This window comes from Ambystoma mexicanum, chromosome 13, assembly GCF_040938575.1.
Source record: "Ambystoma mexicanum isolate Mex_15411 chromosome 13, UKY_AmexF1_1, whole genome shotgun sequence".
NCBI classification, from domain to species: domain Eukaryota; kingdom Metazoa; phylum Chordata; class Amphibia; order Caudata; family Ambystomatidae; genus Ambystoma; species Ambystoma mexicanum.
In genome coordinates, this window is record NC_090938.1 from 687,329,185 (window position 1) to 687,343,037 (window position 13,853).

A 13,853-nucleotide genomic window follows, 5' to 3' on the forward strand; every position below is an offset into this window, starting at 1 on the left:
TCAGTCTGAGAGGGGGGAAATGGCACAGCACCTGCTGGACCTCAGCAGAGTACTCCATTCTACCTTGCTCGCACAAAGGATGCCAGGAAAACGGTCCTTTTTGGCCACCTTCAGGAATGGGGCGGGGGGGGAGATCCTCTCCAGAGCAAAAGTGACAGCAGTTGCATTTCAAAGACATGCGCCATGGGATGTCATTAGCAAGGCAGCAACCTGTGCCACACCCTCTGCTTTTTGCCAACTCTACTAGCTGCGCCATCAGCTCAAGGGCTGATGAGTTTGGGCACACAGTGCTCAAGTACTTGTTTGCCCCATCCTCCTCCAAGTTGGCGGGGGCTATGTTGTAATCGCCCATATGGGATGGAGGAAAGGGGGCGGGACGTCTAAGTAATAGAATGTTACTCAGATAGTGACTAGAATACTCCTAGTCCTAAGTCCCTTTTCCATCCCCCTGGAACAAGTTAATAAGTGGACAAGGAGATGTACATCTCGCACTGTGGCAATGCCTGGCATAAATTTAAAGGGGGCGGGGGAGCTCAATATATTTTGACCGAAAGGTTCTGTTACGGTCCCCGCCTCTGGGATGCCTATACAGGGTGGAGGGGAGGGGACTTGGCACTAGGAGTATTCTAGTCACTGTGGTGAGTAACATTCTATATTTTCTAAAACAATTTTAGAGAACGTTTTACAATTACTAGAACATTCATTACACTTATGAGACACATTTTAAAGACTCAATCTATCTAAAGTACTTTGTTTGAGGAATCCATGTAAATTGAAGTACATACCTCCATGTTGCTGCACAAGGTGGTAGTGGCACTTCAGATGGCCTATAATCTACCTAACAAGGTTCCTCAGCGAGGGTGTCAGTATATATGCTTTGCGATTCAAAAAGTCATTTGGATAATATTTGAAAGAATGTATGATCTAAATGGCAAGAGACTCAAGGAGTTTCGGGACAACTGGAAAAACATGTACCTTAGCAAGCTACCACACTTCAGATGAGGCAAACCTGCTTACCTGTGTTTTTATTCAATTTATTGGCGCAATGCTTGAATAACCAGAGCAGCAGTTGGTGTGTGCGGCATCAAAGCAGTCTTCTTGAATTGGGGCATAACATATACGCAGTTATGTCATCCTGTAATGTCTCGAGCGTAACTCTCAATTTTTAAATGGTAAAAATCACAACAAGCAATGTAGCGAATACATATATAATCACACACGCAAAGGCTAACCTAAACATGGATGTTTTATTTGCCTTTGGCAAAGCCTACATTTATTGAAAACCCGAAAGGTGCATTTTTACTTGTGCAAAAGCCCTCAAGATCCGAGAGGGTAATTTCATAGTTGTATTTTTACTGCTTTGGTCAAAGTGCCTGAAGAAGGGGTAGTAATAAATCCAGATTAGTAGACTCCTTTGCATAGAGGCACAGACCATTCTGTAAGAGTATGTGACATTGTCATATGGCGCATCCATTGCTGTTCTTTAACTGCAAGGCTCACAACCAGGTTGAAATTGCTTTGCAGTAAATCCATGTCAACCATGGTGTATCCTGTTCAGTGTGATTTATTTCCATTTAGTGTTCAACAATCAGTGCCTATTTCTACAATGGATAAGAGATGTATATTCAGCTATTCTGCTGTTGACCGGTTTTGTTGATTGACCTATGTACTAGGGGTGTCACGGTATTAGTTTTATGACGGTACGATGACCACCTTGCCAAATGACAGTATATCATGGTTATCGCGGTATAGCAGGTGGAGTTAACTAATGTTAACTAATATTTTCTAAAAGGTCATAAATTGTCAGATGTATCATCCCAAACAAAACCAGGCACCCAGGGACAGAATTTTCCACTGTAATGCCACTGCTTGCATCCACCAAACGCAAACACAATTGTGGAGGGGAGGAGGGTGGGGAGTTAAGCCATGCTGCGACTGGCAAAGCAAACTGAATAGCTTTTCTTAAGTGGTCATTTAGGCTTTTAGCTCCCCCTCTGGCTACTGATGAAGATGAACATGTTGCCATCTTGATAACCTGCATGCCACAAATCAATGGAGTCTGATGGTAGTATACGCTTGTGCGCATAAACGTACACACACACACTCTCTCTTTATGTTACAGCCTTTAGTTTACTTACGGGCCAAAAGGTGTTCAGTAATCACGGACATGTTACCCTTTGGTATGGCAGCAGGGAATACCCAAAGAGATGAGTGAATTTCGCAGTGTGACTTATTATATGTAAATTCAATGATAGAAACAGGGAAATTCTCCATTGTCATATGTTTAGCAAACATCCATTATAAATAAACCCCAAAGCCGCCAACCCAAAGTAAACCCTTTCCTTCTTGGCACTGTATTTATTCTTCCTATTGCTAGCATATGGATTTTGTGTCCGGCACGTGTGGTTTATGGAATGGCATTAAAAACTGCTCCAACTCAAACTACTTTGCAGACAGCACATCCAACAGTGCAAGGCCAAGACTGCGCAGCACTTGCTTACTGCAGCCTTTCCAAATCAGATTGAAAAGCACACATCGATATAAACGGTATACCGGTATAAATAATGTGACAGTTATTGTTCAATTAAGTGGTTCACAGTATCTTTAACGGTATACCATTATACCGTTACATCCCTACTATGTACCCAAGGCCACATGAGCATTTCATATGGTATAATTAGTTTGAAGTTGGCTCATATAGCTTGGAGTCCAAAGGGAATTTCCAATCATAAAACAGAGCCACCTTTTTCTTTTCTTTTTTTTTCTTTTTTAAACTTGCACACACCACACGAGACACCAGAAGACACATGGCTAATGTGCCTTGAGTGGTTCTACATTTCAGTCTTATCTGATGTGATAACTGCTTCTGGCCTAAATATGTTTAGTTGGTCTTCTAAATATTTTCTCTTAAGTGCAACATTGGTAATTGTAAAGAGGGCTGCAATAATTGAGTCAATTACCAATATTTAAGAAGAATTGTCTTGAGTATTGGGATGGACCGTCAGCGCACATACCATTTGATCTAAAGTCTTCTCACATGTCATTGGTACCAGTGGATTCTCTTGTTGTATATCGGAGTGCTAGGATTTTCCTTGGATGGCCCGTCTGTTTGAGACCTTGATCTTAGACGGCTGCTTGAACCTGATGGCAAGGGAAGTACAGTTTCAACGCATACGTAGATATTGGGCCTCATTCCAGGTTTGGAGCTAACCATGGAGTAATTAGCTCCATGGTTGCCTCCAAAACCGTCCCAAATCCGGCATGGTGAATGGAGTAATTACCGGTCCATTCCAGGGTTGGAGGGACGGTAATTCCCCATTCACCTTTTGCCCTTCCCCATTCCTGCCCCATAGGGCTCAATGGGATTGGTGAAGGAGGTAATTAAGGCACCGTAAATTACGATACTGTAATTACCTCCGAGGTACCTTTGCGGGTCCCGTGCTTAACTCCTGCTAAAAGCAGGAGGTAAGGAAGGACCCGCAAAGGGAACTCTGAATACGGAGGGAAGGGATTACCGGCATCGGCACCCTTACCAGTGCCGGTAATCCCTTACCTCCAACCTCGTAATGACCCCCATTGTCTTTGTGGTAAATTATCCTTCCGTGCCCAGGGAGGGAAACTCTGGTAATGCAGGATGCTATGCAGAGGGTGTGTTCATTTGCCTTCTCTGTCTTTGGTGTAATATCTAGGAAATTCATGTCTTGCTTGCTTTCAGTTTTCATGAACTGACCACTTTGGTTTCAATAATTTAGGCAACTGAAAATGAAGTTTGTCATCTTGCCAGATCATAATTACATCATAAATAGTGTTTCCATACCCTGATATTAAATGTTTTTTTCTTCATATTCTGTAATATTCACGCTGTGGACAAAGGGAGCACCCATGGCAGTTCCTTTTTAATTTATTGAAAAAGCCTTTGAATTGAAAATATTTTTCTCTAGGGCAGTGTACATTAAATTCCTTGGGTGTCTAAATTGAGTGTCGCAATGGTTAGTATTTCTCTGATAAGATTCTGTGTGATTTTAGGATAGTGATACACGCTGTGTAAGGGCATTTGGTTCAAACTCCAGGCATGCAGGTTATTCACAGCGTTGCACTTTCGGTTCTGCCAGATGGAAGGATCCGCCAGTGATTGGAGCAACAGTTTGTTTGGAGGGCTGGGGGCAGCAGTCTGTGCTGGGAGGGGCAGCAGTTGGTGACGGGAGGGAGGCAATAGTCTGTTTTTTATTAATTGATTGAATGCTTGATGCGAAATGGGGAAATCGGTATTCTTTCTTCTTTCCACAGATTACCACACTTGTGTCCAGTGCCTTCCTTATTGTGAAAGTCATTCTCTCTGAGGTGAGTCTGCTGTTCTCTGCCTGATCTGTTTGTGCTCAGTATAACCTCTTGCACTGATGACAATTTAAGTGATTGTAGTCTGAGAACCCTAGGCCTTTTCAGTAGGGCTCCTTGTATAAAGTCTCCCACCAAAGAACTCTTCCCTCCTCTCCTTTTCCCTCCAGTAACTTGCTTTACCACGCTGCCTCCCATGAACGCTACTTTCTGTTATGCCTCAAGGATTGAAATTAAGATTGGATAAACAGGAGCTAAAGGCAGCTCCTGGGTATCCAGCATTAACCAGTGAGCATGAGCTACCACTGGGGAATGAGGAGCTAGTACCTAGAATTCCGCAAATCTAACTTGCATAAGGTGCATACGTGTCACTTTGTCGATAATTTATTACAGTTCATGCTTTAAATGTCATGTAGAGGTGTTCTTATGTTTGTTTATAGATGTCCCACAGAGTTAATGTCGAACAGGAATGTTTGTTCTGCATCTGTTGGCCTGGGGAGCCAAACGTAGCCTCTGCTAGCTGTTGGTGTCAATCTAACTAGGCTCTCAAAGCTACAAGCAGGAGCTAAATGGCTGCCAGCTCCCCTCAATTTTGATCCGTGTCCCTGCAGTAACTCCCTGTACCACGCGGCCTCTGCAGGAAGCCCCCTTCTCTATCCCTGCAGTAACTCCCTGTATTATGCCACCTCCTGAAGGAAGCTCCCTTCTCTATCTCTGCAGTAACTCCCTGTACCAAAGTACCTGCAAGGAACTTCATTCTCTACAATGCCTGCAGATACTCCCTGTACCGCGAGGCCTCTGGGCGACGCTACCTTCCCTACTATCCATGCTACATCTGGCTGCCTCAGAGGGACATTTTCTCCATTATTCCAGCAGTAACACCTCTGTACTGCGCTGCCTCCCAGAGACACGACCTTCTCAATTTCCCCTGCAGCAGCTCTCTGTGCCATGCTGTCTCGGAGGGGCACTGCCTTCTCCATTTCCCCTGCAGTAACTCTTCTCCATTAACCCTGGGGGAACACCCTGCCTCCGAGGCACACTGCCTATCTTGGGGACTCCTGCGGCTGCTGGACCCTAATAAATCGCTTCTGTCCCTTCACGTGGATGGCTCTCCACTGAACATTGAGAGCGGCCAGAGTGGGCAGCTTCAAAGCCCCCTGTGGAGTGTGGCAACTGCGCAGCAGGCGCTAGGCTGGCCTGGAAACCAGATACTTACTGTGGCTTTGCTTAATAAGTAGCCATTGCCAGGCATGGGCAGAAATGATTGTGGAGTGTTTTGGTACGAGGTAAGCGATGGCACGTTAGCATCTCCATGCCAAAAATCTGCCAAGCCTCCAGTTACTTTGTCAAACTCCTGGGACCTCTAGAAAAATCATCCGAATAACTAAAGTTGCCTATCGAGTTCACTTTAATCGCATTGCTCTAAATAGACCTTTCTGATAAAGCTACCTGATTTTTGTATTCGTATTGACGCCTGCATGCAACACGAATATAAAACATCGGTTAGCTTTATCAGAAGGGTCCATTTACATCGTTCCATGAAGACTATAAATACGAGCCCGTGTGGTCCCATCTCAGGTGGGCTGATGAGCCAGCCCTTGGTTTTCAGGCGTCCAACTCTTTGCATTGTCTACTAGTCCTGACTTCAAATACATTAAAGTTACTGTACTTGAATGAAAACTGGTACAAGCTAAAATAAGGACTTTCTGAGAATCTGACTTGGCGGGGACAAGTGGAGTTTCTGCATATCTGTTAGAAGCTAGTCGTCGGTAAGAAAAGTGGTCGGTGGCCCACTGGAAGCGGACAGTATTGGTATCTTCACTGGGCTTCACGGGTCCTTGTTTAGCAGTTGCGTTACATGCACACGATTGATCCACCGAATGATTTAACGTTTAAAGGATGGCAGGTAACTAACACCACCCCCACCGCATTTCTGTTGCAATGTAACGGTTTTCAATTCGATGCAGTAGGTTTGCTTGGGGGCAGGGCGTTTCGATTCCTCCCTTTAAGGCCTCCTCGCTGGGAGTTACTGCGAGGAGTCTCCGGGGAGTGTGGATGGGAGTATTGGCAGCACGCTGGTGGGGGTGGGGGCGGGGGGGGGGGGAGACAGAGGAGCAACATTCGCTCTAACAAAAGAGCCGTCTCTGGCCGCCTGCCTCCCCACCCGCCAGAACTCTGTCCTTCGACATTCACCACACACCTTCTGACCTCTAGCTGATGCACATGCGTTTTACTGTGCATCTAGGTGACACGAGAAGTACACACATCACTCGCCACACCAGCCTGGATAATGTATATACATTGTTATGTTAAGCAAAGAGAGCACAACTGAAGTTTTGTGTACCTTTCTGAATACAACACTAACAGTGTAAGATTGCAAAGTAACGCTTTCCTCAATCTTCTGTGGGTTTTGCAAAGGTGCGTTCAGAGCTAAGAGACACAAAAAACAACTTTGTGACAGTGCTAGTTTGACAAAGATGTGCAGCTCTTTGTTGTCCGTGATGTGCGAAATGCATGGGATTACACAATCAAGCATCCCTTTTGTGTATGTGAAACCAGCAGACAGTATGGAAATAAACTCCTAGCAAGCACACACGCTTCTTCATTCAAATTTGCTGTTGGTAATACACGAACTGTGCAAAGGATTTGCATGCCCCACTTTGCATGATTTGTGTCAACATTACTCCCAGGCCAGAGGATTGCTCGGTTGTAATGGGAATACCTGGAAGACATGTGCACAGGTTAGATTGGGGTCAAGTAAGCCAACGGCCGATAAAATGACATTGCCTGACTCTAACATGGTGCCAGAAAGTGCATTTTATTCCCAGAATGTTACCTGTGCTTTTCAAAAGATACACTGGATCGTAAGCACTGCTGGCAAAAGTATCACTTCAAACTATTAAAGAAAAAAAACCCTGTTCCTCCTCCTCGATCCACTATCTTATTTTGCCTCTCCAGCTCTAATGTTTAAATGTCGCAGGACCCTTTTTTAAAATTCTGGATCCTTCACTACCTTCATTAACCCTGCACCTGAGGAACACTAATTCTCCCTTAATCCTGCCGTAACTCCCTGTGCCATACTATCTCGAAGGAACACAACCCTTTCTTGCATCCTACAGTAAGACCCTGTGTGTACTATGCTGCCTCCAAAGATGTAAAACTGCATTGTCTTCTCCCTTGGAGGAACACCCGGTACTATGCTGCCTCCGAGGATGGAAAACAGCATAGTCTTCTCCCTTGGAGTAACACCCGGTACGATGCGCCTCCGAGGATGGAAAACTGCATGGTCTTATCCCCTGGAGGAACACCCAGCACTGTGCTGCCTCCGAGGATGGAAAACTGCATTGTCTTCGCCCTTGGAGTAACACCCGGTACTATGCGCCTCCGAGGATGGAAAACTGCATGGTCTTCTCCCCTGGAGGAACACCCGGTACCATGCGCCTCCAAGGATGGAAAACTGCATGGTCTTCTCCCCTGGAGGAACATCCGGTACTATGCTGCCTCTGAGGAACACTCCATTATGCCTTGCAATAATTGATCGATACCAATGTAGTTTCGGACTTGGAATAACCAGATTTCTCTATGAACAAACTGGGAGAAATGGATAAGACGCCTGGTTTCATTTAACTCCTCCACTTACAAACGAGACAAGTTACCCTCTTTTGTCATCTGTTTCAGTGGCCCCAATCCCTCGCTTGCAATGCCTCTTCTGCTGATATTGGTTTAGTGAGGAGCCCCATACCTCCATCTGGCAACTCGATGTGTGTGTATCGGAAATCGTGGATGAAATCTGGACTCTATCAATTTTGTCAAGCAGTGGGCCATGCAACTACTGAAATGTGATCTAATTTCCTTGAAGGCACGCCTTATGTGGAGACATATGTCGACATACAGAAAAATTCAGTATCCAGAGGCAAACCCATTATATGGGGACTTGAATCGTATTATGATGGAAGAGTCTATCATATCTTGACTCTTTCAAGGGCCGGATGCATGATATGCTATTTTTAATTGGGAGCTCGGTAGACTAGTTAATATACAGACCAGGTGTTGCAAAAAAGTTTGATTTTGATTGGGTGGAGACGGTGGACAGTATTGGCAAATATTCCTCATATACTGAATATGCACAGTTTATCCATAAAGATTCCGTCCCTATGTATCTACAATGTTTCCCATGTGGTGAGGTCGGGTTACATATCTACATTTCCGGTTAAACCAATTCCACTCTAGGGGAAGGGTAAAATACTGGAAAAATTCTCATGCACCTAGCGCTTTAGTGCACTGTAGATTTTGCTATGATATGGATATGAAGGAAAGTTTGAAGCATTGGGTCATTGATTGTTTTTTACTAAAAGTAGGCTTAGTTGCTTTAAGAGTAACGGCTGTGGTGATTCGGAATTTGCAAAGAATCTGTTTTGGTGTAGACTAATGTGGGGAGAAAATGTCATTGATTTTAGCATTAAATAACTTCTTTGCATGTGTACTGGATCAATTAACAGGAACTTGCTGAATAGTTATTCTTTTTCCGGATCTTATATCCTCTCAATTTATGTGATTGCTAAGATTTTAATTGTTTGATTGTTTGTCATTGTGTAAGGTTGTTTCCATTTTAAAACCATAAACACAATAAAAACATGTGATATTCATTTTGAGATTTCACACTAGCAGGTGACTTAAATAGTTTTCATTAGAACATATTATTCTTCAAGCGGAAATAGTTTTATGTTTGAGCTAAAAGTTAACCAGGGCAGTCCTGTCCTTCCCAATGAAGTGTAGTTTGAAACGGAGCATTATGCCTTGCAAGAATAGCATGCATTTGTTTCAGATTTGTCATTTTAAAAATGCCCACCTTTTAGTCTTTATGGCATTTTTCAAATTGCCCAATTATATACTACACCAATCCGTCCTGTTCATCTCTAAAAAGTCCTTCATTTTATGACGGGCATTTAGAATAAAGCTCCGGCCACTTAGAATATATGGGTTTGTCTGCACTGTGGTGACTCCGCGTTGGAGAGCCACGTCTAGTGTAACTTCGACATTAGTGTGGACTGCTTCTGTATATGCTACCACTGCCAGCCACCAGGGAGGTCCTAGTCTACATTTAATTTATGTATTCTTTATTTGTAAAGCGCCTATACAACAAATGGTTTTTTCAAGGCTCCATGGGCATGGAAGAAAACGATGGTTCTACTAGGCCTTGTATCGTTCGGATCATGCAAGTGGAATAACAAGTAGAGAGGGGATTGAGGGGGTGGGGGAGTAGGTCAAGGTAGAAGGATAACGCTTGGGTGGGGGGGAGGAGCAGGGGGGGAAGTATAAGTGCAGGAGGGGCAAGATAACTTTCTTTCAGGCATGAGCACAGATGTGGCGGATCAATAACTTGAGGCTTTTCGTTCTTTCCAATGTTAATTGATCCTTTCATATATGCCACTGCCAATATTAAAGGGAACTCATTATGTAGATTTGTTTGAATGGTATTTGACATTGCAAGGAATGGTATCTTTTGACAGTTTTGGGATCAACAGTATGGCGCCAAGTAAACCCTCCTGTAACATGTGTATGATCAGTACAGTGTTCTTCACCACCTGTCATGCTTGTTGTTTGCTTCCTAGCATCAGGTTTTATATAGTGCTTCATGCCAGTTCTCTGTTCTGGGCGCTTTACTAATAGGCAAAACTGTATTTATTGCCCTCTCAAGGAGGTGGACCTGGGTAGGCCATTCCAGTATGCAACTTACATCCATTATCCCTGATCAACGGTGCTTAACATTCTTCACTATTTCAGTAGGATCAGAAGCTGTCTTGCAATGCGCTTCCTACTATGGGTTATGGCGGTGAAGATATCAATTGGAGTTCAGAATAAGGGCCAATTGTTAGACAAATAGTTTTGTGCTTTTAATTTATTCTGCGGAAATTCCTAGCAGACCTTTTGTGACATGATTCTCTGTGTACTACTTGGAATAGGTCTTTCTTTTTAACTTGTTTAGAATAATATATTCCAAATCGAACACCAGAGCCACAGCATAAGAATGAATACTAGTGTTTTTCCCTTTTGCTTCTGAGAATGTCGTTTTAATTCCACTGCTCCTTATGTTTGCCTGTAAATGGCTGTCCAGTTCCCTCCTACATATACGGCATTTTTTTGTGTGCGTGCTCTTTGTGTTTTTCTTGTCAAATGCTAATGCTGGGCCCTTTCTTGCATCTGTAATTCAGAATAGAAATGCATTAGCTGTCACTAACACATTTGGGGATTTAATGACCCTTCAGGTATACTTCTGCAACCGTGGTTCAGTCATCGCAATACTTTTTTGTTGTTGCATGAAACGAAGCTCACCATGTCAAGATAACTTGCATTACTTCAAGCCATATCTAGAAATACTAGCTAGGTAGCTGGCAAAGATGCCCAGGAGGCAATGTACTACCACTGAAGAGATGCAGAAGTCTTTCCATTCCTGAGTAAGGTTGCCAGGAGTGACAGCAAGGTGTATTGCAAGCACTGCAAACGCTCTTTTTCTATTGGCCATGGTGGGAAAGCGGACATGAAGGTCCACATGCAAACCAAGAAACACAAATTTTGGCTGTCGTATGCAACCAGCAGCAGAAGTGTCAGTTTTTTGGGAAGGGTGTTCACAGACACAGATTTCAGTAGGGCTGCTGCTGAGGGTGCATTTGCCTATCACCTAACAAAGCACAACTACAGTTTTAGATCAATGGAATGTACATCCTCGTTGATAAGGAAACCTGTATGATGAGACGTTTACCTGTACCTGCACAAAAGCAGACGCATTCATATCCAAAGTGTTGGCGCATTTAGCTATGGAGGATCTCAAGCATGATTTGAGTAACGTTACCTGTGTATCATTTTCGGTTGATGCTTCAAACAGAAAAGAGGTGAAGCTAATCCCAATTGTACTGTTATTTCCAGGATCTTGTGGGGGTGAAAGGTAATATTTTAAAGTTCGCCTCAGTACCTAGGGAAACCTAATTTATATTTGTGGAACTGCTTCAAGCACTGGAGAAAAATAACATAGTGATAAAGGTAATTGCCTTCTGTGCAGATAACAGAAACTTTGGTGGGAAAGCAAGAGCAGGGGAAAAACAAATTTATTGTAAGTTGAAGGCAGCAATCCCTGATTTAAAGTAATTGGTGCGGGGTGTGCAGCCTACATTGTGCATAATGCAGTGCAAACTGCTGCTGATGGCCTGCCCTTGGACATAGAATCCTTCATCTTGAAAATGTTTAAATACTTCCACATTTGAGGGAGTGAGTGCCTTTGGAGAGTGCCTACTCTGCCTGGAGCCCTTGTGACCGTTATTGAAATAATCTACATCATTGTGAGAACGGTATAACTTTAACACACTTTAAATACTTGCTGTCAATATTATAATACTGCCTCAAAACGTTAAAGTATAATTCATTGACTTTCAGGACCTAAACTCCACCTACCTTCCCACAATTCCATAAATTGTAGCAGCGTCCGCATTTGAGGGAGTGCCTCTGCTGCCTGCTGAGCAGCTCATCGAACGGCGTGCGGCTACTCTCCAAAGGTACCGAGTGAGGGGAAATATCACTTAAATCGTGACTTCTTCCCACCAACTATGGCATATACACTCAAAACCAATGTGCCAGACATAAAACCCCTCCCATGTGCGCCAATATTGATTGAGACCCACTCTTTTCAAAATGACTTAGTCGAGAGGAAAAAAAACGAGCGAAAATGGTGCGCTTAAAGTCGATAACAGATTTAAGACTACGCTGGAATCCTAAATCCAAAGAAATAAAAAAAAAACAAATGCTATACTTGCTGGGAATATTGAGAAACGTATGCTCGAAATTGCAAAGGAGGTGAACTTCCCCGCACCGCCCATAAATCGTGTAGATGAGCCCGGCAGCAACGTGCTAACTGATGATGAAATTCTAACCCGTTCACTGGTGCGCTACCTCTCAAACGGAAGGCAGATGTGCTGGATACTCTGATCGTTGCGCTGGAAAAAAAAAACAGGAACCAAACACATTAGTAAAAGCGCAAATACATCTGGCACAAGAGAGCTTAAAACCTCCACATTTTCAAAAATCTTGAAAAACAAACCAAGAGGAAAAAAACAATTGGATGTGATAAACAAGAGCCACCAAAAAACATGTGCAATCCAAACAAACTCGTGCAGAAAGCGAGCAACAACGGAAAGTTCAGGTGAGAAGTTGAACGAAAGGAGCATGGGAAATTCAAATGACGACATTAACATTGAACAAAATGAGGCAGAAGGGTAGTTTATGGTACATTCATTAATTCCCCAAATCTGCACACATCTAACCTGTCCCACTCGCCAATACTGTACCAATCCAGAAGGGAATCTTACAACAATGCAACTATCTGATACATCATTTGCTAAACTAACCCCCCAGACCCTCGTTTGGGATGAGACATTTAAACAATCCAGGATACGAAATAACATTCTTAGCCATGAACAATAGTCTTTTTGCCATGACCAAATTGTATGAGGCAATGGAAGCTAAAATGCAAGAGCAACTAAACGTAACTTAGTTGATTATGACAAAAATGGATGCTGTTAGCAGAATTGAAATAGTGCAGCAGACAATGGAAAAACAATTACTGGAGCTGAATGTTTTCACAAGTAAGGCGCTAGAAAAATCTCTCCACAGCATCAGACCACGAGAAAAGCGCTAATGAAATGCAAACAACTGATATCAACCCTGGACAACCCAGAAGTACCGGACAACTTGCTCTGGTTACTTCAGAATTGACGGATCTGGAAAAAAGAAAATAAACAAACTAATGTGTATCACATAACATTAGCACAATAATAGAAATAAATGACCCATCACAAGAACCAATCTTTGAGCTATTCACCATTCGCAAACAAAAATGAAAAGCCCACATGGAATAAGTCGCAGCACAAACGGGAAGTCCTAAAACCATGGAAACCTTAAAAAAGCAAAGCGATCAAAAACGAAAAAATTCATTAGTGCATTAAATATTCCGAGCCCACTGGGCCACCGCAATGGAAGCATTATTGAACTTTCTAAGAAATCAGTGCAAATAAATATACCTGATAATATAAATACAGAGTAGGAAAACAATAAGTGTGACAAAGACATTAATGAAAAAGTGATTGATGAACAGTTACTCAATCGATCTACTTGCTCTGTCACATCTGCACAGCTAAATGAAGTTGAAGAAATTATAACTGACGAAGAGGGTACAAAAAAATCATGGGATACATGTTACGATGAAATGTTAAATTAGGGGATTCACTATCCATCTGCCCCCATAGACCAATTTAGAACGTTGGAACAAAAAAGAGGAGATGACTGCAGAATCACAATAAAGAGGCCCCAAGGAGACCAACGGAAAATAAGGATGCAAAAACATTGCAGTGAAATAATTGAAGAGCACGATGATACATTGTATAGGAATAAAAAGCAAATGATCATGGAAAGATCTCAAACTAAAAAACAAACTACCACAATAAAAAAATAAATGAAGAGGGAAATGAACA

General features: G+C 42.9%; 1 protein-coding gene across 3 annotated transcripts in view; it reads left to right on the forward strand.

Annotated features, from left to right (window-relative positions):
- STARD3 (StAR related lipid transfer domain containing 3) overlaps nt 1-13,853 on the forward strand; it is a 274,830-nt gene that overhangs the window by 168,064 nt on the left and 92,913 nt on the right. For all 3 annotated transcript variants that reach the window (XM_069634727.1, XM_069634728.1, XM_069634729.1), the window contains one exon: nt 4,288-4,341. In XM_069634727.1, coding sequence (XP_069490828.1) covers nt 4,288-4,341 — 54 coding nt within the window. The remainder of the gene's footprint in view (nt 1-4,287; nt 4,342-13,853) is intronic.